The 22558-nt window shown below is 39.7% G+C and overlaps 2 protein-coding genes across 2 annotated transcripts in view; one reads left to right on the top strand and one right to left on the bottom strand.

The window, feature by feature from the left end:
* Positions 1 to 7539, top strand: part of LOC111272755 (carbohydrate sulfotransferase 5) — a 20494-nt gene extending 12955 nt beyond the window's left edge. Inside the window, exons 8-11 of the mRNA XM_086973374.1 lie at positions 1812 to 2119; positions 2251 to 2636; positions 4495 to 4745; positions 5000 to 7539. Of these exons, the coding sequence (XP_086829500.1) occupies positions 1812 to 2119; positions 2251 to 2504 (562 nt within the window). The 3' untranslated portion in view covers positions 2505 to 2636; positions 4495 to 4745; positions 5000 to 7539. The remainder of the gene's footprint in view (positions 1 to 1811; positions 2120 to 2250; positions 2637 to 4494; positions 4746 to 4999) is intronic.
* The window catches only part of LOC111272741 (uncharacterized), a 67939-nt gene that overhangs the window by 21549 nt on the left and 23832 nt on the right, over positions 1 to 22558 (bottom strand). Inside the window, exon 3 of the transcript XR_015315826.1 lies at positions 4036 to 4312. The gene's annotated coding sequence lies outside the window, so the exon portion shown is untranslated. The remainder of the gene's footprint in view (positions 1 to 4035; positions 4313 to 22558) is intronic.

The raw sequence follows: 22558 nt of genomic DNA on the forward strand, positions 1-22558 counted from the left end.
CAATTGATTTGCGTGGTGTTTGTCGATGTGCGGGGCTTTTTTTTTTACTCGTCTTTATGATCGTTAGTGATGAACGCAGGTGCAAGTAAAACTGAAAAGACAAAGCTTTCATTGATCCCCTGCTGTCATTTAAGCTCTGTCCATATTACTTGAATGGATAATCGGAGCTGTTACTTAAACACAGCGAGTTTTTTTAATACTGCTTTCAATCACTTTCAGAATATATATATTGGCTCGTGCTAATTAGCCATATTCAAATGTTGATTACAAATACCAGTTTGTTAAAGCAGATATTAGAATATCTCATTCATTCGATTACGAGCAAACGAGATTGTAGGTTTGGACAGCTCCTCCTTATTCTTATGCCGTCGTAGCCATTTATGTAGATTTTAAGATCTGTAGCAGAAGTCCACACGGCCCACATTAACGGCCAAATAATGATTATTTTATGTTCCTTTAGAACATTAAATTTTTATAATTTTTATTAATTAAATTTGATTCGTTTAAAATTAACATTGAAGTATTATCAAAGGACGAGCGACATAGGGACAAGAAGTTAGTGTAATTTTTTCAATATGGAAATTTGAAGGCTGCTAGGACTTGCACTACCGGTGGCCTTTTCTTAGCGTGATACGTTCATATTAAAGGCGTTGGGTTTCCACAAGGGTTTTGTCCCTGTTATATATTAATTTAGTAAAAAAACCCTGCTCCGTGTTCCGTATATATATATATATATATATATATATATTAGTAATGGACCCTGACTATCGATGAGCCGTCCCTCTTATCGAGACGCTGCCTCATTAGCCATTGTATTACTATAAGGTGCAATCGCGTCTACCTAGGTATGATAGCCACTAAGAAAACACATGGTTTGGGCGGCTTTTTCGCTGAAAGGTTCCTTTAATTCTACGATGAGCTTCATATACCGGATGGCCTTTACAAGCCTTATATTTTATTGAGGGGAGCAGGACAAGCTTTCGGAGAAACGGGTTTTTCATCTTGACAATAAGCAGTAGGTGTTTTTCGAAGGAACTTTCTATGTCTAAAAAAACTCGACTCGATCAACTTTCACCCGTCCCGTCCCGTCCGATGGTTAACAATTTTGTACTCGTGTTTGCTGTCGCGCTTTTTCTAATAAATATGTTCAAGGACGAAATTTACTTACGTGATATTTCCTTTCGAAGTGACCTAACGAAAAAAAAGCTGGGCCTTCTAAAGCATTAGGTGTCCAAGCACGTAACATCGCCATGTCGTTGTAACGAAAACTAACTACGTGCTAGCCTGAACTTCCGTTTTCATGGCCATTAAACGTTCATATCTATGAACAGATTAATAAAGCTACTCGTCTCGACTCTATTAGAGTTTCAACTAAGTAATTACAAAACTTTAAATTGTTATTGTCTGCTTTTTCTCTGATTGTCATCGTCTTATGAGCCGAACATAAACAAAGACATGGAGGCCATTGATACTATTTTCATGCACTCTAAACACGCCTGCATCAAAGCGCGCCGCGTCAACGTTGAGTCACCCTATTCTGATATTCTCAATCCTACATGTTATTACCGACGACGAGCGAGTGAGCAGCGTTAATTTACGCGGGAGCTTTACGCGGACAAAGACTGCATCTTTAGTAGACCGTACAACTTGCCTATGTCTCGAAATGATCAATTATACTGATTTTGTGCGGAATAAATACTTGTGACAACCTCACTGTTTTTGTCCGCTCGACTAGGTACAAGTGTGATATTAGAAACTATATTAATTTAGAAGTAATGTTGTGCTCGTAATGATAAATTGCATTGATTTGTATTTGATCTCGTGTCTATTTTTTTTCGACGCGTTCGCTCAAAAGCAGTGGGGAACGATACGCTGCTTTTACAATTGTATCCTCGTTACTTCGCATCGAAATTGACAAAGACGTTTATCAATGATTTCAGGAGTGCACTAGGCTGGTGCCAGTTTCGGTGTAACACCTTATGTTCGGAAATCTCCGAAGACGTTCAAGTGTTTGAGAATTTTAAAAAGTTCTTTAACGGAGTCGACGTAATTCAAGTGAAGTTTGAAGAGTTCGCCTCAGATCCTTTTAACGAAACTCGACGACTTTTCGAGCGGCTTGGTACGTTGAACAAGCATTTCTGTTTAAATTCGTTAATTTAGTCGAAATAAAACGAATTTGTTAACGAAGTCTGAGACAACATACAACGACCTAACGTGTTGTGCATGTGTCCTTACACACCTTTTTGCCAGGTTTAAAATACGGACGGTCAACAGAAAAGTACCTGCTCTCTCACACGACAGATGATGATTCGCACAATGGGCCACTTTCAACTCGAAGATATTCAAAGAACGTCGCTTCTAAATGGAAACAGATGCTGTCATTTCGAAATATTCTAGAAATTCAAAATACCTGCGGCTCACTTATAACACAACTTGGTTATCGTTTGGTCGATGAGAGCGACACAGAGTGGCGCGCTAAATCAAATGTCAGATCGCAAATTTAACCGGACGTATTAAACGTGTTCTGTTTGACAACGTCAGGCCCTGCTAAAATTTGCTTAAACCTGATACGATGTACCCGTGTCCCGTACCGAAGATGTGGCCCAGATGGATGTACAGTTTAGTCGTCGCAAAATGTAAGCATATTTAGGTTTTTTTTTCACGGCATCTGTCGTATCATGTACGACTAAGTGACGCAGACTATCGCCAAATGCAGCCAATGTTTAGGTTTGCCTTATAGTAAACAAACACAGACAGAGGTGCGGTATGAGCTCTATATTTATTACTAAATAACCTATATTGAATTACACTATAAAAAAGGTATTGCTAATTATTTGAAGGATTATTAAAGGATTTGAAAGAATTTAGCCAACAGCTGAGCGACTCAAGCACCGGTTTCATCATTGCTGACTTCTTTCAGCAAAACGCCATTGATGATCACACAATACGTTAATTGTTCTTTTGTGCCTAGACACTTGTTTTGACTGTGTTCTTCTCGAAGTATTTATTGTACAGGTACCGTACTTCTTTGATGGTTGCCGCGCTCATTGGGGTTCACCCGTCAGCTACCTAAAATCCACACATAACCTGGTAAAAGAACCTGGTAGAAGAAGAAGAAAGGTAGCTGTAAGTTTTTTTTTAGGATCTCAAAGTACACTGCGCGTATTCAGACGTGATTCTGTTTAATCACATCTCGGTACGCGCCCCAGGGGGGATATGGAAAGGAGCTCTTTTGCCAACGCCATTAATTGTTTTTTTAATTTAAATTTAAAGAATCAATTGAAAAAAGGGCTAGTGTAGTGCAAGGACCTTCTATGCGCTGTCGTATTTCAAAACGAGGGCGAGTGTTTGTCGAAGCACGACCTGTAGGGAAGCCTCGTTCCATAGGACGATAAGAATAGGCTCCCCTAGACACAAGAACGTACAAAGCTAACAAAAAATAATTTTATATATATATGCATGTATATTTTCTATGTATTGTTGCTTGTACACTTCGTAGGAAATCACTATCGAAAATTCGTTTGCTTTATGCAAAAATCGAATACGAACATAGAGGCAAAGTGGGTCTATGATTTTGTTCAATCATCTTGCGGTAGACCTGCAGAATGGATATTTTCTTTTTTTGAGATTCTGTCTGAGATCAGTGAAATCGATCTAGGCAAAATAACGCTATGTCTGAGGATAATTTTAATTGGAATAGGTAACTAATTTCGGATAATATTTATACACAAAATCTAATTTGTCGTACCTTTGACAAAAGATATTCTACGATAGCCGTTGTGAACAATATAGACAAACTGAAACCCTAATTCAAGATACGAAGAGTCCGAAAGCTATCATCTGAAGAGCTTGTTGTAGAAGACGAATGATTGTTTGAAGATATTCTCTTGTGCATGCTTTAAAAGAGCAAAGGATGGTCGGCCGTTAGTTGTCCTGCTGTCCGTAAAAGGCTTGACGAAGAGAATAGAGGAACCGCTTTTTGGCCTTTTTCCTTTGTCCGACTATTCCTTTTCCAGTTTTATATAAAAGGCTTACCTGAATATTCCAGGCTGAAGCTCCGTAGGGCATAGTGTCTGCATTTGCCGAACTGACTCAACTCAGAAAAGGGTTTTTTTTTCGCCTTCTTACGAAGTTCAGAGCGTCTAACTTGAACAAGTCCAGCTACTCTTGTGTTTAATGCACTCGTGTGTAGTGGGTTTCTATGAAGTTACTTTTATTAGCCAAAATTTTAGCCACCCGTCAGTACGTTGAGATTATTGCGGACTCTACGATTCGGATACACTGTCGATATTTATTCGCCCGAGGCCTACACCTGGAAGATTAGCGTTCCGCGAAAGAGGAAACGTGTTAGAACTAATAACTTTTTACATAAAACAAAAACACGATTATGTTGATGATTAGGAGCATTTTTTCTTCACACAACTTACGAAACTTAAGACACTAGTAAAGTAAACACTTGTGTCCCTTATTAAACCCCCAATTGTTCTGCTTCAGGTTGAGTCCTCGTTTCATGAAGAAGATGTATTGTCTATCGACTTCTTCGTTACCTAAAATGTGAAGGAACATATCCTTAAACGATTGTGGGCTTGTGTAGATGAATAATAGGAGCTGAACATAGGTCGCTACCTCCGGATAACCTAACGGCTGTAGGAGAAGCTTCTAGAGACAGCTAGCCAGACAGCAAGATATTGTGGAGTAGGAGTTCCCAGCGTGGAGCGGACAACGCACTAGCAAAAATGGACAAGGTTCGTAAGATTTTTTTTCTTATTTCTTTTACTAGTTGATTTGTAAATCAGCTTTGAATACAATACATATAATGTTTGAAAAACACAGCGTATTATAAATTATAAAAAATAAAAAGCCACTTATGTAGAAGCTTAGTACTATACGACATATTTAGCACTTTTCTTCTGTCGATTTGTGTCAGAAAGTGCATGGTTTGGTCCAGTGGCCGATTATAGTAATACTATGTCTCACCGAAAACGATTTATTCTTGCAGCCATAATAAGGATGTAGGAAGCAGGTCAAGAGGCAGTAAATTACGCCACAACTGCTAGAAAAAATCACTGGATGCACAGGATGGGCCAAGGTCACCAGACTGTTTCAGTGAAAATAGCAGGGATGCAATGGAAACAAGGCTGAAAAGACCCAAATTGTCAAGAGGCCTTTTGCCCAATACCAAAAACCTGGGGCCTAAAAAAATAGCAGTATCGTCGGTAGTGTAACGTTTCCTACGCGAATAATAGCGACATTGTGGTCCTTATTGTTTATCCATGTTTTCGATGATAATTACTCATTTGTTCATCGAAACGAATAGCAGAAAAGGCAGATACATTTCTACGATTTACACATAATGGATTTTCTATTTAACCTGTAAATCTCTTTCCAATGTGAGTATCTTAAATTTCTATTAAATGAAGTTTTTTAAAATTATTATCGGTAAGTGAAGCATTCTAACATAGTGATAAATACAGAAAAAAATTGTCTAATCAAAAGGCTTATTAGATGTGTGAATTATTTTATGCTATCTTTATTAGAAATACATTCTGATAGCAAATTTTACACGACAGATGTATATTGAATAAAAAAAGTAAACAATAATTAGTCAGAGCGTATTTACTGGAGATTATCTTCTTCCTATATTCTTATAGTACCCTTGGTAAGAATCAGGTCTTAATAGGAATTTCAAAATGAGTACAGATGCCGTTAAACTGAACTATACACGAAGATAGGGGGCCTACATTTACAGCCGAGTCCTGTTAGACAACTTGAATGGCAAAGGGAGGTGAACTCGAACGAGTACACCTTTCTTCGCCACTCAAGTTCAAAAGCAAATTTCTTTATTAGAAACCATTATGTGTGTGAGTAAAATCGTGATAACGTTCCCATTGATGCACACGACGAAGAACGTCTTTGTTCTATTATTCGATAATGCTATTCGTTCTAAGTAAAGTGGAAATAGCATTTAGTACAGAGGGAATACCAAAGCAGTGATAATAGGTTCTTTCTACTATACCCTCTTTTCGGTTCTTGAAAAGCAATGAACAGGTCATTGGGTTTCGCGTCACGCATACTTCGAAGTATTCTTCGACCTTATATTTAATCTGTCGGCTTTTCAACAACCACAGACGTTCTGTACCTGACTCGTTCCGTTACTTTGCTTTGAAGCGGCTCGCAGCGCTCTTTAGAGAAGCTTCTTTGAAAAACCGGTGCTCAATACCTAATGCGTGTCGCATGTGCGGTGCTCCTCTATGAAGTAAGTGAACAAAGGATAAAATAGCAGCTCGGAACCGGGAGCAGACGACATCGTAACGTGAGTGGAACGTGACATTCCCTACGAGGAGTGTTTACTTTTCGCTGTGAGCTTTCGTTCACTAACGACCTGCATAGAAAACACTGCCAGCTAGCAGTAGTTATTGAAGAGTGCACAAGGCTATCGGTAATATGGTAAAGAGATCTCATTACTGGCAAGGCAAAGATTGTTTCTTTGAAACAACGTCAGAAAACAAGTTATGGAGCTTATAAATTTTTAACACCGCTGATGCTACGGCTGTAGCAGACAGGTGTAAGCAAGCGGGTGCGTGAATTATGCTTCGGTCAATCAGAAGGATACCGGTCGGTTCCTTTATTAATCAAAGAGGCTCAAAACAAACGCCAGACTGGCTGCCCAACTTACGGCACTAAGCAAATTTATTGATAAGTCATTTTCAGTATTTACCATCGTTCTATTATCAGAGCGAGTGAGCTATCACTAAATAGAGAAGCGGGGTCAAATCCAAGTAATTTGTTCCACGAAGTCGGGTGAACTTTTGAGGTAATAGTGTAATTGTAAATTCTTCGTGGGAGCCTTTTTTTTCGACTCTGTAGGGATATCGGTCACAGATTTTGAGTCACTCATCCCAGAGGAGCCAGCCATAAAAGTCGTCCAATATGACGGTTTCCTCCTGTTGATAGTTATGCCACCATTGAGACTGATTTTTGTAATAGACCCTTCCAGGAGAAGCAATCTGAGCAGCAGCACAGGGTTTGTCCGTGCGTATCGGACCATAAAGGATGTAAACACGTTCCGAGGCTCAATCGGAACCAGTAAATTTCGTAATCCATATAATCTTTTATGGTAACGTACGAACGTAGAGGGGTGTAGTTCAGCCACTTCACGTCATGTCATAAGTGACGAATTAATTGCGCTTTCCAAGTCGCTTCTATTGCCTTGAGATCTTGATGTTCCGAATCCTTGAAAGGTACCAGACTTCGAACAATACTGCTTATTTCTGTTTTCTGTTCCACATACGGTTTCGATATGGGACTGAGTTGGGGGTTGAGATTTGACAGAGTTGAAAGTCCGGGGAGATTAAACCTAACATATTTTTGGATATGAATAATACCAGTTGTAGGAGCAGTCTCGTAGCCGATGATGATGAGGTATCCATTTTGTTCGACAGAGTTCCCGAGTCGGATGAGGATTTCGACATCTTCTATTGATTACGTAGTTGTTTACGATGAAACACAAGCGACTGTGTTTGAGTTCGACATTTATGATTGGTATTGCATACTTACGTTGCGCTTTTATACAGCGAAACGACTGCTTAATATTATCAGTCACTTCATGACGCAACATCTCGACAGGAGAAGTGACGGAGGGAGCAACTATATAAGTGTGTTTATCTTGAGTGGTTAATCAATTTATCTCAAGGACCCGTAACGATAACATCGGCTATTGAGCCAGTTCCTGTCAAAAATGTTTTTACTGGGAACGCGAGAAGAGCGAGCGTTTTCCTGTGCATGACGGTGTTTACAATAGGTTCATAGGTGATACTGAGTTACAGCCACTTGTGCGAAGATTTTAACAAGAGTATAGCACACATAATCTCGAAAAAGTGTAGTAACCTAATCCGGCGAATAGTTCCGGAAATATTCTAGCAAAATAAAGCACTATTCTGTGTGTATTAATACCAATATAAAAGGGGTAATCGTTTTAGTGAGGTACTCAGTTGTATTGCAACGCCACAAGCGGTGATTCATGGTTATTGATTTGTGGTAAGAGGAATGGCCTAATTTTTCAGGTCTCCTAGGAACTTGTTTTTTTAATGTATTCTTCAACCCAAAACACCCAGTACGAAGACCAAACATTACGGTTCTGTGTCAAAAGTTACGTTTTTTGCACGTAAATGTATGATTATTATGAGTTGACCTATAACATATTAACCATCAGGAAGTGTACCACTGGAGAAAACAAAGATTGCATAGCAAATAGAAAAACATAGCAGCCCAGAAAGGCACAAGAAGAACTGGACAAAACTACTAGGCCCAATAGTACTGGACCTGGTAGTTCTGTCCAGTACCTCTGGTCAATTAAACATATTTAAAAAAAAATTTTCATCTAATCATCTCGGTCTTCGAGAAGTCGCAGTCAACAGAGAACAACCGAGTAATCCTGGCACACCTTTGGCAAGGGTTTACTAACGTAATTAAAGGTAGACGGTGAGATATTACGGGTGTTGCGCCCAACTGCTGAATCATTCGATCATCCTGTAGATCTTAGATCGTTTGGGATGCACACTAATCACAGATTCGCTTTAAGTTATACCTCCCTGTAGAACATCAGGTTAAGGCTAATTCTATTTAATTTGCATTGCAAAAAGTCTACATCACAACGCATTGCGGTTTCCACGACCCACACATGTCCACCCACTTTGTAAATTGCATTCGCGCCTTCAGCGAATAGAACATGATTTAGTTTCTCTAACGTGAACGGTTCTTCGACTCGTTCCCATATCGAGCCCACCTGGGTCGCCAATACAAAGAGTTCTGTTGTGGGTGCCAAGAAGGCCATTTTAGACCTACTTGCGACAAGAAATGTTCAGAGTTTTTGGTCTCATTCTGAATGCCAATGAAGCTAAGAGGATTCGTACTGTTCGGTTTGTCTCGCAGCCAGCAACATCAAACACGCGATACTTAATGAAACTCCAGTTTCATTTCTAACTTAAGTATCAAACCTTCGTTGAGGAATGATAAGCTCACTTAATTCATTGCGATGCTATTATTGCGGAAATGAGAAGATTCCTGGATATTGGCGTTCGAGAGTGCTGTAGGTGGCCTTTTTGCCTTAAGTCGACCACTCTCTACATATAACACATAGTGTGCCTGTCGCTCTGTTATCATTCAAGATGTCACGTTCAACGAAAATGTTTTTCCTGCTTCCAGCCGTTTTCATGCACCTTAGTTGTCGCACTTGCGCGTTGCAATTCCTTCCGTCGTTAACGGAACGTAGATGTGCTTTTGTTGTTGCTTACCGTTAGTCTGCTGTTCTCGCTCTCTTGAAGACAAGGTTTTATTTTTACCAGAGATTGACAAATGGCATTGATTGACAAAAAGGAAAAAGAACCCGTTTCAATCCGCACCTTACTCAATTTTGACCAAATGTCCTGCAGAGAAAAATTCATGTTCTTCGGAACAGCAAAGAGAGATATAGTCGACTCCAGTAATTTCCATACTAATACTGAGTTCCATGAGTCTTGTGATCAGTATCTGTAACCGATTGAACATTATTAATATATAAAAGCTATAAGCTAATTTAACTCTCATGAAATGAGAAGGTTGGCGAAGGCAAGAGTTATATGACTAAACTCTAATTCCTGCTTTAAACCAGAAAGTTATTTGATGCCATGGAACGATGGCCTCCCATGAAGCTCATTAATTTCACGTTTGGCATTAATAGGCTGGGTACCGTATGGTCCGACATCCTTCGGTACGTAGTCTTATGAACTACGAAGATAACAGAACTTGGAATTCAATTAAAAAACTTATTGTCTATGATGGAACTTCACTAAAGGTAACGTGTTCCAATAATGGAAAGCTAGTAAGGCTGAAACCTAAAGGACAATTTAATCTCAGTATTTCTAGCAGTATTCAAAAGTTTCAGATATACACAATATTTTAGTATCAGAGTAAGTACACAAAGCCATTTAAACTTTTAGGTAATATGGGTTATAGGAGCGTTGGACTTTAAGGAGCTCATTTGAGAAACTTTCTAGATTCCTAAAGATGTTGCCAACGCTACAAAGGTAACGAGTAACATGCTCTATATCACAGTTTCCGCCACTTCTAAAGTATTTACGTCGTCAAACTCACTTCTACAAAATGTACGGTGGAGTTCATAAACAAAACGAGTGATGATGACACTGAGTCGTATATGACCGAGTCGTTTGCATACAAGATAACTTCGACTGATTTCCTTTTTCCTTTTATTTGACTAAAGAGGCCCTCCAGCAAGGTAGCTAATCCGAGCGGGCTCAGGTTGTTCCCCTGGCCTAGGCCAGTTGTTTGTGTGAAAGGCGGAAACTTGGCCACTCGTCGTCGATCGTTATTCTATTCTCCTCTAAACCGCAGCCTATACGTTGAGCATACTCACACGGAATTCATAGGAACACGGCTTACACCGGATTACGCGGTGTGGCCAGTGGTCTGTCGTCGTCGGCCCTCAAAATCCTGGACGCCGTTTCAGTAGAGCGTTCTCACCGAACTTCATGTTGTTCAATAGGTGTATACTCTCCAGTCGCAATGAAGAGCAGCTTACTACGCTACTCCTCATTATGGTGACGGCGTGGTCGGGTCGCCTTTTCTCTCATGGATAGAGCTTCTCTACTGGACCGAGAATGCGCCAATATTCAAACATCTCTAAATAGTGCCATTCGACACAGAGCTGAAATAACATCGTTTTTGAAATGTTCGTTGTAGCAGCTAGTTACTTTTTATAGTTGACGTTTTGCGCCGGTGACCAGACAAATCTCAGTCGTTACACGTTTTCAATAGATCTTCTTAAAAACGAAGAAAAGGTAAAATTCGGGTCGTACTTCAGCCATAAGCCTGAACGCCGTCTGGGTTCTCCAGGTAAAACTACAACTATAGTCGGGTGATGGCTTGTGCTACCGCGGGAAACGGAGGGGCTATACTGTAGACTAGAGAGCTTTAACCAGATGTTGCGCATAATTTTCAGCATTTACCACATCAGGTACAGAACGAGTTTCGTCAGTGTGCTTAAGGAGCTCGCCTATATGTAGGTGTCGCGATGGAGCTCGACGTTTGACAGTTTATGCAAATACAGCTTCTGAGGTTCTGTGCAAAAGCCAAGAGATGCGAGGTCTATCACAATCGGTATGTGATCACGAATGCGTGTGCCCTCTAACAGTGCATAATTCTCACACTGAAACTTCACTGGTTATGGTCACAAATATATCGATAACCGGGCTACCTACACGTCCTAGGGAAGTCGATGTTAGTGTAGAATTGACTGTTCAGCAGCCGTAGCCAAAGTGCACGAAATACGTGATGGGTATATTGTACGATGAAAATTCCAATTTTAGTACCACATAAATACAGAATATAGCCCACGTATTGTTTTCTTGTGGTTGTATTAGCAAATATCTCTAAAATCTAGCAAGCATTACAAAAACGTCTTACTTCAGCGAGAAATTATTCAAGAACGATCAATTTACTTACGATGTCTTAGCGGCGGCAAGCCTCTGAAGTCGTATATCATCTGATCCGGAAATTGGCAAAAATAGACCGCGCAACGCCGCCAGCTTTCTAATGGAAAACGTATATATATATACTAAGATCTTGTAGCTAAAGATAATACGATCAAACGATACAGTCAGTGAACCAGAATACATCGTCTGACCTGTTAATTGTCTTTTCATGTCAATGCCCATTTTGCTCAGCTCCATTTGTGTGCATGCTTAAAATATTAGGATTTATTATCCTGCTAAGAAATGCCCCAGTATAGTACAGTTCAACCTTTTTTGTCCAGTCTGTGGGTTTATTAAAACTTCCGCACTGCAAATTCGAACTTCTGGAGAAACTGCCCACCTTTGTGACGTTTCACTGTGAGATACGTCAAGCTCCAAAAAACGGCCAGCTAAGATGTAACGGAGGCTTTTCTCAAGGCTAAAAGCTTTCACCTTGTAATTCGTAGATATCTTAAATCTTTGTCAGTCTATAGCCATGGTTTCCATTTAAAAAAATCCGTAACAAAAAAAAAGTGGTCTTCAGTCATTTTTCACATTTACACTTACATAAACCAAATTTCATTAAATACAAGTCCTTAGAAATTTCAATTCTAACAATGGCGTTCAGGCTCGGCCTGTCAGCGTTATAAACGGTCCTATGCAGTAGTAATATCGACAGCATTTCCAATTTCTGCTTTCACCTTTTGTCAATGGTTTCTCTTGTACGAGGTTACGGTAGCGCTGGTGTACGCATTACATCGCCTGTTCAATTTCGGGGGCTGTACAATGCAAACTTGAATGAAACGAGGCTATGCCGAATGAAGTAGGCCGCAGCGAGGGCGTCGCATAGCTTCGTTACATTCGTGAAGTCACTATAGTAAATTTTCGCCTCATGGGAGCTATTTCTATATAAAAGAGAAAGAGGAACGCCAGTGGATTGTTGTTGTTTGGGTCGCTTCCTCCAGAATACACACAGTCGATACCCAACGACGATACCGGGAGTGTGCACATATTGACTCATCTACAGGCGTTACATATTCATAACTGTTTGGATGTTCTGTACCGTCTGCACCGATGCCACCGCAGGCGAAACACTCGATACAACAGAGTTAGCATTTGCTGACTCACGTTGAAGCCCCGTTTCACACGTTACGTTGCGGCGAAAGGCAAAGTTGCCGTACACGATTGAATGCCTGGTCAATGACCAGTCTGTGAGTGAAAGGGAAGAGAGGACAACTGGTTCCCAGGAAGATACTAGTTGAACTGGTTCTATAGTTGACGATAGTTTCGGGTTATTCACAGTTCAACTGGGTCAATTTTCTCATTTTAGAATAGTTCTTTATTTGACCTCCAATTATGAGAAAAGCATAAAATAGCGAGATATGACCCATCAATCACCTAGGTTGTAAAACCGCCTTATGTTAGGTTATTTGCTCATCTTTAAACGGTGCCGCTATTGCCCCGGCAATGACTTCCGCGATTCCGCGCCTGGTATTATAATCCAGCTTCTGCGTGGCGAAAGAAGTATTTTATGGAAATATTTCGCATAACGAAGTATTATCGCGGAGAGATGCACAGTTGGGCATTGCGCCTTAGTCATAGACGTGATATAGTTAAGATAGCTTAGAACGATTCAAAAATCGAATTCGGAGAATTCCTTATCATGCCTTTACCTGCTACGTCTGTTGCGCCGTTCCCAAGCAGAAGCAAACGATACATCGAACATCCTGAGTCAGGAGCAAAAAATCCTTACAACAATATGGCTATTGCCGATATGAGCAAGTACCGAACGACATACCAGACTGAGCGCGACGACTCCGTTCAGCGTTGAGCAGCATCGAGCTAAGTCTTATTATAGCCGTTCCTGCGACACAATCTGTCAAGGGCATCAGCCATTCCTCCATCCGCTGATCAGCGATGATAGATTTAATCCGCCATCGAACCAGATGAGTAAAAGCTGAGATGGCATGATTGGTGATGCAGCAGTGGTCTCCTATAGCCATCCTGGGCTCGAGTTCAAGTCAAGCAGCTAGAAGCTACTTACGCTGAAATGACTGCCTATAATATTTAGAGGTCTATTCAAATTAGGGCCCTTAGAGAAAGGACCAGCGACCACACGGCCTAACTCAAAGTATTCATGTTAGTGTCCATGTTGGGGTTACTCCTAAAAAGGCCGAGAAAGCTAAGTAAACAACTGTACTTCGAGAAAACTCTTCAGTTTGGATTTCCTAACATTTAACATGTTTAGAAGTAAGGCAAATGACGTATGGGAATTCAAGAACTGCGAAACAAGCTGAACGCTTAGGTACTAAATTATACGTCATACTTTTATGGTAGGGATATTTGGCGTCCTTTCAAAGAAGTTGGCACGAACTAAACAAGTATTACCCCTTCATGGTGTCATTTCGAAAATAGCTCGCTTCGGCCATTCTATTTCATTGTAGGAACTTCATTTCCTTCCAACTAATAATATGCTACCTTGATAAATTATTTTTATTAAGATGCATTTAAATGATGTTAGTCTTAATCAAATGTTCGGTGTATTAAAATGATTTTTAGTTAATGGATTCAAGCCTTTGTATCAACTTGTACGTAAAATAAATAGTTAAATTTTTTGGTAAAATCAATCTACCAATCTTGATCCCGCCCGTCACAGTCAGACCTAATGTAGTTGGAATGCATCAGACTTCTTGGTCATGTACCTCTCTTAAACGGCAGTTTGGCCTATCATTATTGAGTCGTCTCAGCAACCGTAAGTGTATCTGCTGTTAAACAATAGCACGTCTTGGGTTGTTTCGGGCTTCATTCGACAGTACATAGGACACAGTAAGTATATCTATACCTAAATCAAGGTATCGAGAGCGCTGTTTCGTGCGCACGCTTTCGTCATTGTAGACGGTAATAGTATTGAATAGGACACTCATTTTGCAAATTTATTTATGGGCTTTTTTTTTTTTTTTTTTTTTTAATAATATCTTACAACCTCTAGAATTAACAGTACGAATTTCCTATAAACCTAATGTTCATAGGTTATTTTAGGTAAACATAAACAACATAACCTACATGAATAAAGTAGGTCGTGTATTGAATCAGACTCGGCAAGTAAAACGTGTCGATAATATTCATGTTGGCACATTGGTATTATAACAGTCTCGTACTACGTTCTAATAATATATTGCACACATTAGATACACGTATGTTGTTCTGTAGCAAAATAAGTGTCGTTTTCCCTTGCTTGTAGAAGGGCTATACTTGTCGTACGAGCTATTAACCTTAGGTCTATTATCCGATTTTATATAATTTAGGTGTACATGTTTGTATTAAACACGTACGAAGATGTGTGATATCGCTCCAACAATGTTGGAATACGATACTACAGAATGTAATAATAGTATAGTGCCACCACTGGACTTTTGCGGTTTTTATCAATTTTATCAAGTTGTATCTGGTTCGAACCTATAAAAACATGTATAGGATGGTCTTGGATTATGCATGATATCAGCAATCGCCGTTCTAAGCTGACGTTCGTGCTCCGAAGACGTTAACGAATCATTCCGTCAAATCGCTGCAACTGATAAATCCGATATCGGTAAGATTTTTGAATACGAGTCTAATATGTGTAGTAATCAAGCAGAACTGTTTCATCTGCATAAAAGCTGAGAGTACCGAGCAGGTTTAATCAATCCACCTTCCGCTAAAGTACGTTTAAACAGCATGTTTTTGTATGTCTTTTGATCGTTTGGCCTATTCTCAAAAATTGAAAACGAGCAGTTTATAACCATGAACGGTGTTGGGTATTATCGCAGGTATTAGTTATGTTTTAAAAAACTGAACAGCACCAATGGAGCCTGTGTGTGCTTAGGGTCAGTGCTGAGGTCGACGATAATGGGCACTGCATGCGTCAAAAGCATTAATTGAAGGAAAGTGTCATTTTAAAACCTGATTATAGTTTCGCTAATGTCAGATAGTCGAGCAAAGTAACTATATCATCAGAGTCTGCTGTCCGAGCATAGCTCCGGATTATAAATCCATATCACAGATTACTAGTTTGTTACATAATATCAAACAGATCAGCAATCGTCTCTGTGTATTCATTGTATCTAATTAGTATATCGATGTGGCATTGTCAGGCGAGATGGTCTGGAATCCCCTTGGAAGATTTGAGAGGAATCAAATGTGAATTCCCTTTGAGTCTTTATGATTTTTGCCCTACACGACCCAGCGGCGCTTTGCCATCTGCCACCGTGTAATCTTGAGATAAAAATCGTAATTCCCAATTCGGTTTATGAACCTGTATACCAGCCGTTGCCCCACGGCAGCATATAGTGTAGGGTTAAAGTTGGCACAGCACTCGTTCTTCATACATGTATTTATAATAGACCAACAATTTTTCATAAGATTGCTTCTATAGTTGTAACAAATGTGTCCCAATTGGCACAGAGGCCTCTAGACATGTTCCGCGCACACAGTGACGGCTAGAGACAAGATCTATCCTATTACAACGCTTCGAAAAATCGAGATAATCTCTTTTTTCTTCGATAATATAGGTAATATCCCTTACGTAATTATTAGAAGAGTGTTAAGCTTGGTATTCTTCTATGCCGCAGCCGCCAACGCTCATGAGCTATCGGAAGCTTACAATGACTTCACTTTCTTAACTTGGATTTTCATTGAGCGGTTGTAAACTATGTTATAGGTAATTTACGTATAAGGTATTTGTAAGGTAAAGTATATTTGTAACATTGCTGCCATTTATTTTTGATGCTTGGATCCGTTTGCTTCTATCTTGACGTTTTTTGATTTTTCCTGCACCTTCGCCGTACAGTTTGACGAAATTTTATAATACGATAGACTGAAGACTTCAGAAGAAGATAGAACGCCAGTCTGCAAAAGAGTCAATTCTTATACAGGGTTCGATTTTTTGGTAGAAAAAAAGCTTGTCCGCTGGCTAGAGCAAATAAAGTAATTCAAATAAAGCAAGATAACGTTATTCGAGATTTTGTAAAATGCTTGAAGTTTGATTAAGAGAATCCGTGTTTAATTTTGTGTTGAGAATCAGTAATTTTCAAATTGTTATTCAAGTTTGCCAGGCTGCATTTCGACAGCGTGGGCAACGTCACCGTAAAGGGCATTTGCACTACGTCTTTAGCGTGGATATTAAGGCTGGCCTGAAATGATCGCTATTATTTGAAAAGCGCAAACGAATTGCAAACAACCTTACTTGAAAATGTGTCAATTTTACTATCAGATAGTCTGTTTTGAGCGACGTCCGATTAAATATAAAAATTTTCAACTTAACGATATACGTATACGTATGTAGCACAAGAGCGCCCGGGAAAGATATTAAAACGATGGATCAAGGGATCTTCAACACTCACATAATGACGAACCGTTCGTCCCGTAGAACGGATTAGCTTAAATTTCGTCGAACGAGTACCACGTAACGGTGGCACTTACCGAAAACGGGCCAATATTTCTTCGAACAATCATTTGGCGGGTGATTCAATCGCGAGCAAAATTTGTTCATAGAAAGAAACCTTGTTTGAACTGAAATATGTGATTAGTGGCTTGATGCACTCCATTAAAGTACCTTAAAGTACCATAGTTATCTATGCCGGATACGCGTAGTAATTAACATCTCTCTTCAAATTCTTGGTATAACTAATGTAAAAATATTCTAAACATTATTGATGATATTAGTATTAAAGCATATAGATTTCAACAACTTTGTAAGGAAAATCCTAACTCGATTTGAGATTTGATGCAAAAAAATTTCAACTACTGACCATGTCTTACGATTGGGTTTGACAGCTGTCGTGATGAATAAGGCAAATGATACCACCGAATGATAAAAGACAATTGACATTTAGAAGTTTGTGGCCAAGCCAAATTCTCTCTGTGCATAGTGCTCGGCATGATAACTTCATTGTTCACTGAAGACTGGCAAAAACGACATGTGTTAGGCTCCAATGCAAACTCTGAGCTGCGTTTTCAGCCATCCTTCAGAATTTGTGAAACAATCTAAAGGTTGCCGAGACAGAATTAGATCTGAGAGGGAAATCTCTCTCATTTGCTGACGCAGTGCCGAATGAGATGTTGCACGTCAATAGATGAACTAGAAAAACCCGCTACCTTTAGATTGCTTGTTGCTCGAGTGGTTCAACGTTATCTATTTGAAATTTTAAAAAATTAAGGCTTTAAAGTACGAAAGCGGAACAACTTGGGAGTATGCCGGGTTAACGGTAGTATAACAACTGCTTTACAGCCACAGCTGCATGAAATAATTGACACACACCTCTTTTAGGCTGCCAGGAATATTAGGATGTGGCATTGGGAATCAGAAAAACTTGATAATTGAGGTAAGATAGCTGAATAAATGACCTATATTGTATAACGCAACAAAATGGCGGAATGTCTCCAACTATGCAGCGGGTTTTCTAACGGAGCAGGATGATAAAGCACTTGAAACGAAAAAACTGCAGTGGAACAACGAGACCCGTTATAACGTGGGTGACAGAATGACTCTGATAGAGGAATTCAGATCTGAACTCTAGTTAGGTAACGTCGAGGAAAGTGGCAGGGTAGCATTGGCTTGGATTCGTACGTTTCGAATGAATCGCGTCAAGGGGGCAGGACATCATTAACTTCATGAGTCCTAGTGCTTGTACATAAAAGTAGAGAAGTGATATATGAGCTGCTTACGGACACAGGTTTAGGGGTTGGTTGCCGCCACGTGGGATTAACGTTTATAATAACACTAATAGATCTCTTATCTCGTTCTCGGGTCACTGCAGGTTGTATCCGACGGACTTACCGCTTACGTTTATGAAAGAAAGTCGACTTATCGTCTTTTCTGTTTCGGTGCATCTTATGCTATAGGTTTACTAAACTGAATTATATATATTAATTGTGAACAATTTTCATTTAGTGAAATTTTCTACTGCATGCATTATGATCTTCGATCGAATTACGTTCTTCACCTGTATTTTTAACGCGCAATACGTACACTTTTTAATATTGCAAATAAAAATGCACTTTGATTTACCAAATGTTTAAACAGACCCCCACTATTACATAACTAAATTGTACTAATAATAATAGTAAGGACCAATCCAACTGGATTGATTTACTTCGTGTTTAATAATCGGCTATTCGTTTATAAAGTTTAACGTTTTTTGCAAGTAGAAATAACACGACGTGCGAGAGGTGGTGATTCCTTTAAACAACGTGACCTGCGTAGCCTGCTATAGGTTTGCGAACGAATTATTGTTGATCTTCTGGAGGCTTTTTCATTCAAGGCTGTCCTAAAAATAGGTACATAATGACACAGGCACACGGGAGACGCGATCTCTATCGGTGCCGAACGCCTGCCAAATGCATAATTTTCGACAGTTGAATTTGTATTTTTTAGTTAAGTTGGTTAACAAAATACCCAAATAGAGATCAACAGGCGAACAGTCAGTCTGTCGTCCTTGCCGCCGCCGCCGCCGGACGGAATCGATCGCTTCACTTAAGAATTACTGCTAACGGCATCTATTAGTCAAAATATATGGAGGTAGCTGCAATGAACGTACTACGTCATCTCTATAATCCGTCGCTGTTCGTTAGGTAATGATGACCATATGATGATGTCATCGCGCCTGGTCAAGGTCCATGGCAGTTGCTATTGTTTGCGGCCCCAGCTACAGCCTTGGCCGTCGGCTAAGAACTCATACGAAATTAAGGGCGTTAGGAAAAGTCCGGCTTTCCAATCATCTTTGTTCCAGTTAGTATGTGTTACGTCAACTTCCACCAACTTAATGAGAAATGGTACGCTTATGTTTGCCAACAAGAGCAAAGTATAACTCGTTTTGAAACCACCTTGCCAAATAGGTCACTGTCTTATTGCTTTACTGCCGTACGTAGTCAATCCATGGCGAGCTTCGGAGCTTCGAAACGTATAGAAATGCGCCTGATTCTACGGCGACGGAAGACGTATGAGTGAAGGCGGAAAAAAATTCCGCGGATTCGCCTTACCAATATGGCCGACAGTGATGCTGAATTAACTGGTCAACGATCGAACAATCTGTAATACCTTGTTGGTTAATGCGGCGGCTGCTAGACATTTGGATGCTCACTTGACGAGACCAATTAGGCCAATATCCATCTTGCCAAGACGACATACTGACTCTAAAAATTGTTGTATTGATACTAGTTCGGGTTGGCGAAATGGCCCTATCTATGCTTTAAACAAGTGGCCAGTAAATAAGTGACCGTTAAACTAAAAGAACGTGGAACATCTCGAACACTTCGAATTTCGATAGGTAAAAATGGGGCACCGATGGCGTTGTTGTGCGTGCATTGACAGCTGCACTAATAGTAACAATCACAGTCGTGTCAAGTTCGTAACTTAGTTCCCAGGTAAATCTATCCCATGTACAATTACAATACACGAGATTTTTGTGATTCTGTATTTACCTGTTATACGTGTGTGCGCGTGTGTGCGCGCGCGCGTGCGCACAGAAAACATCATTTAGTAATATTATAGCAGGAAACATCGAATTTCAATATGCTTCGAAGAAGTTCTCTGTTCCTGTGTTCTGACGTGCATCACGATATGAAAAATAATTCTGTATAACCTAATTATATTTGTTAAATGGTGTTGGAGACCAACGCATTACCTTTGGCTAGCATCCACTTAACCTAACCGCGGTAAGAGCAGGTCACTCCCAAGACCTAATGGCTATCCGCGGATTCAAAATCGACTTGTCAGGGTGTCAAACAAGCTCTGTCTAAGGCAGAGCGAAAGTCACTTAATGAGAAAAACTGTATTTTCAAAAAAAAAAAAGAAAAAAAGAAGTGTCTTTTTAAATTTAAGCTTTGGTTAGGCAATAGAGAAAATACCTGACTCAAATGAGTTACTTTCGAGCAGTAAAGCCTCGGAAACAAATCTCCTAACCACTCTTCAGGGTAAAGCTATCGGATCACGCCCCATATGTCAACTGCAACCATATAGATGTAAAAAAAAAGAGCTGCAGGAAAAGGTAAAGCTAGAACAGTAGCAAATTTATCGGGTAGTTGATTTTTACTTTTTTCAGTTATCTTCAATTAACCTCTCCTAGGTCACTAGCTCTCACCAAAAAAATTACAGCATTAATGGGTGTCTTGAAAAATTAAAAACAAAGTTATAGAATGTATATATATTCTTTTGCAAATAAAAGCTGGAGTTATAATCATTTAAACTGCATATAAACATTCTGGGATACCCTGTATACTGTGACTGGGGCTTTCTTTTCAAAATCGTGCCCCTATATCTAAAATTCTACCGAATACATCAAATTGTAAACATCATAAGTATAAACAAATATTAGCATTGTACATCATTCATCGATACATTACATATGTGTTAAGCCAAACGATATCTTCGTTAATACCTCGTTATAACAAAAAAATATCTAAGCGTCTATATATGCATATATAGGACACATAGGCTAACCTTAAGGGCTTATTATTTTAGCCTGATGCCTATTAAAACCAATGCTCTCTTAATAAAAACGTACTTTGGAGCACATAATGTCGCTACTTATTATGGAGAGTAACGTATCCTTTCTATAGGTTTTCCAAATTTACCCTTTCCTTCAGCTATTCCTTTATTAACTTTCGGCATATTTCTTAGCATTTTTTTAAAAACTTCCACGATGATCTTGCTATGCTTTAAGACAACAGGGTAATTGTACTTTCACTTCTGTAGAACTATTACACTTTGGCTGACTATCTTTTAACAAGGATTCCATCCAGAATACCTGTCCCAGACTATGGGCCTTGGACTAGTGCGCTCCAATTTACTATCTGTTCTCGCTCAAATATCCCGTTCCAGGCAGTACTCCGTGAGGTTTTCCAGGGACCCGTAAGATATATAGCTACGGCCGGTTTGTTCCAGGGGTATATACCCAGGTGCGAGAGACCGTTTACTACCTATTCATATAGATACTATAGATGCCAGTTAGACCTTAGCGGCGGGTAACAGATGCTAGACGTACTTGTAGTGAACCCACATTGATGCTCGTGCAAAGCCGATATAATAACATTGCCCCGCTCGATCCATGACAAAATTTATAACGATTTATCGAAACAGACAGCAAAGTCGACGGTGAGAACTAGCGGGTTCCATTTCGACTAGAATATGAAGACTGGATGAGTATCGCCACCCGACGCCGCCTATGCACAGTGACGCTCGTGTACAATGTTCGTTCACTCTTACCTTTAAACACCAGATTTCATGCGCTTATACGTCGCGTTTTCGAACACAGTATAATTACACATATATACTAGGCATTATTTGCTATTATAGTTGACATTTATCACTATAGACCAGTCGTGTATAAATAGAAAAGTAGCGTTAATATTTAATTGAAGTTCGCTTAGTATAAACGAGACATAGCTGTGCTTGTAGAATTCCCTAAAACAGACAGAAGTATCCAGTGCAAGAAAAAAATTGGGTATACATGTTGCCGCATTTATAAAAATTTCGGTTCGTGCTGATGCGAGTTAATTCCCTCCTATGAAATAAACAGATAATCTTACTGACCGACCAGACACGTCAAGAACTAACTTATAAAAAATGTAAGACGCTCGTTTTATATGGGGTTGCACATCAATGTGATAGTGATATCTATAGGAAAAACACCGTATGGTACACATCGACTACTGTGAACGCTTGAACGATTTACCGTGCGAGGGCCTCCGAAGCTGCCCTCCCAGAGTGAACAGCATGTGAATCGAGCGACTATTTTACTATCTTTTCAGTGTTTGTTGTCGTAGGAAGTATGTGCCGTAGACGAAAACCGATTGGTACGGCTTGATACGCTAAATTAAAAGGCAGCTTTGTAACGAGCGCGTAGTCTTGAACTTATTATTACAGAAGCAGTTGTTCGTGCGACCCTGACGTTGGACTTATGAAACTAATTATTTAACTTAGAGCAGAACCTCGTTTCATTCAAAAGCCGCAAATCGAGAGAGCTGGCAGTCTTATAACTGCCGATGGCTTTGCGCAGTACAGGTATATACTGGTC

This window comes from Varroa jacobsoni, unplaced genomic scaffold, assembly GCF_002532875.2.
Source record: "Varroa jacobsoni isolate VJ856 unplaced genomic scaffold, vjacob_1.0 scaffold_190, whole genome shotgun sequence".
NCBI classification, from domain to species: domain Eukaryota; kingdom Metazoa; phylum Arthropoda; class Arachnida; order Mesostigmata; family Varroidae; genus Varroa; species Varroa jacobsoni.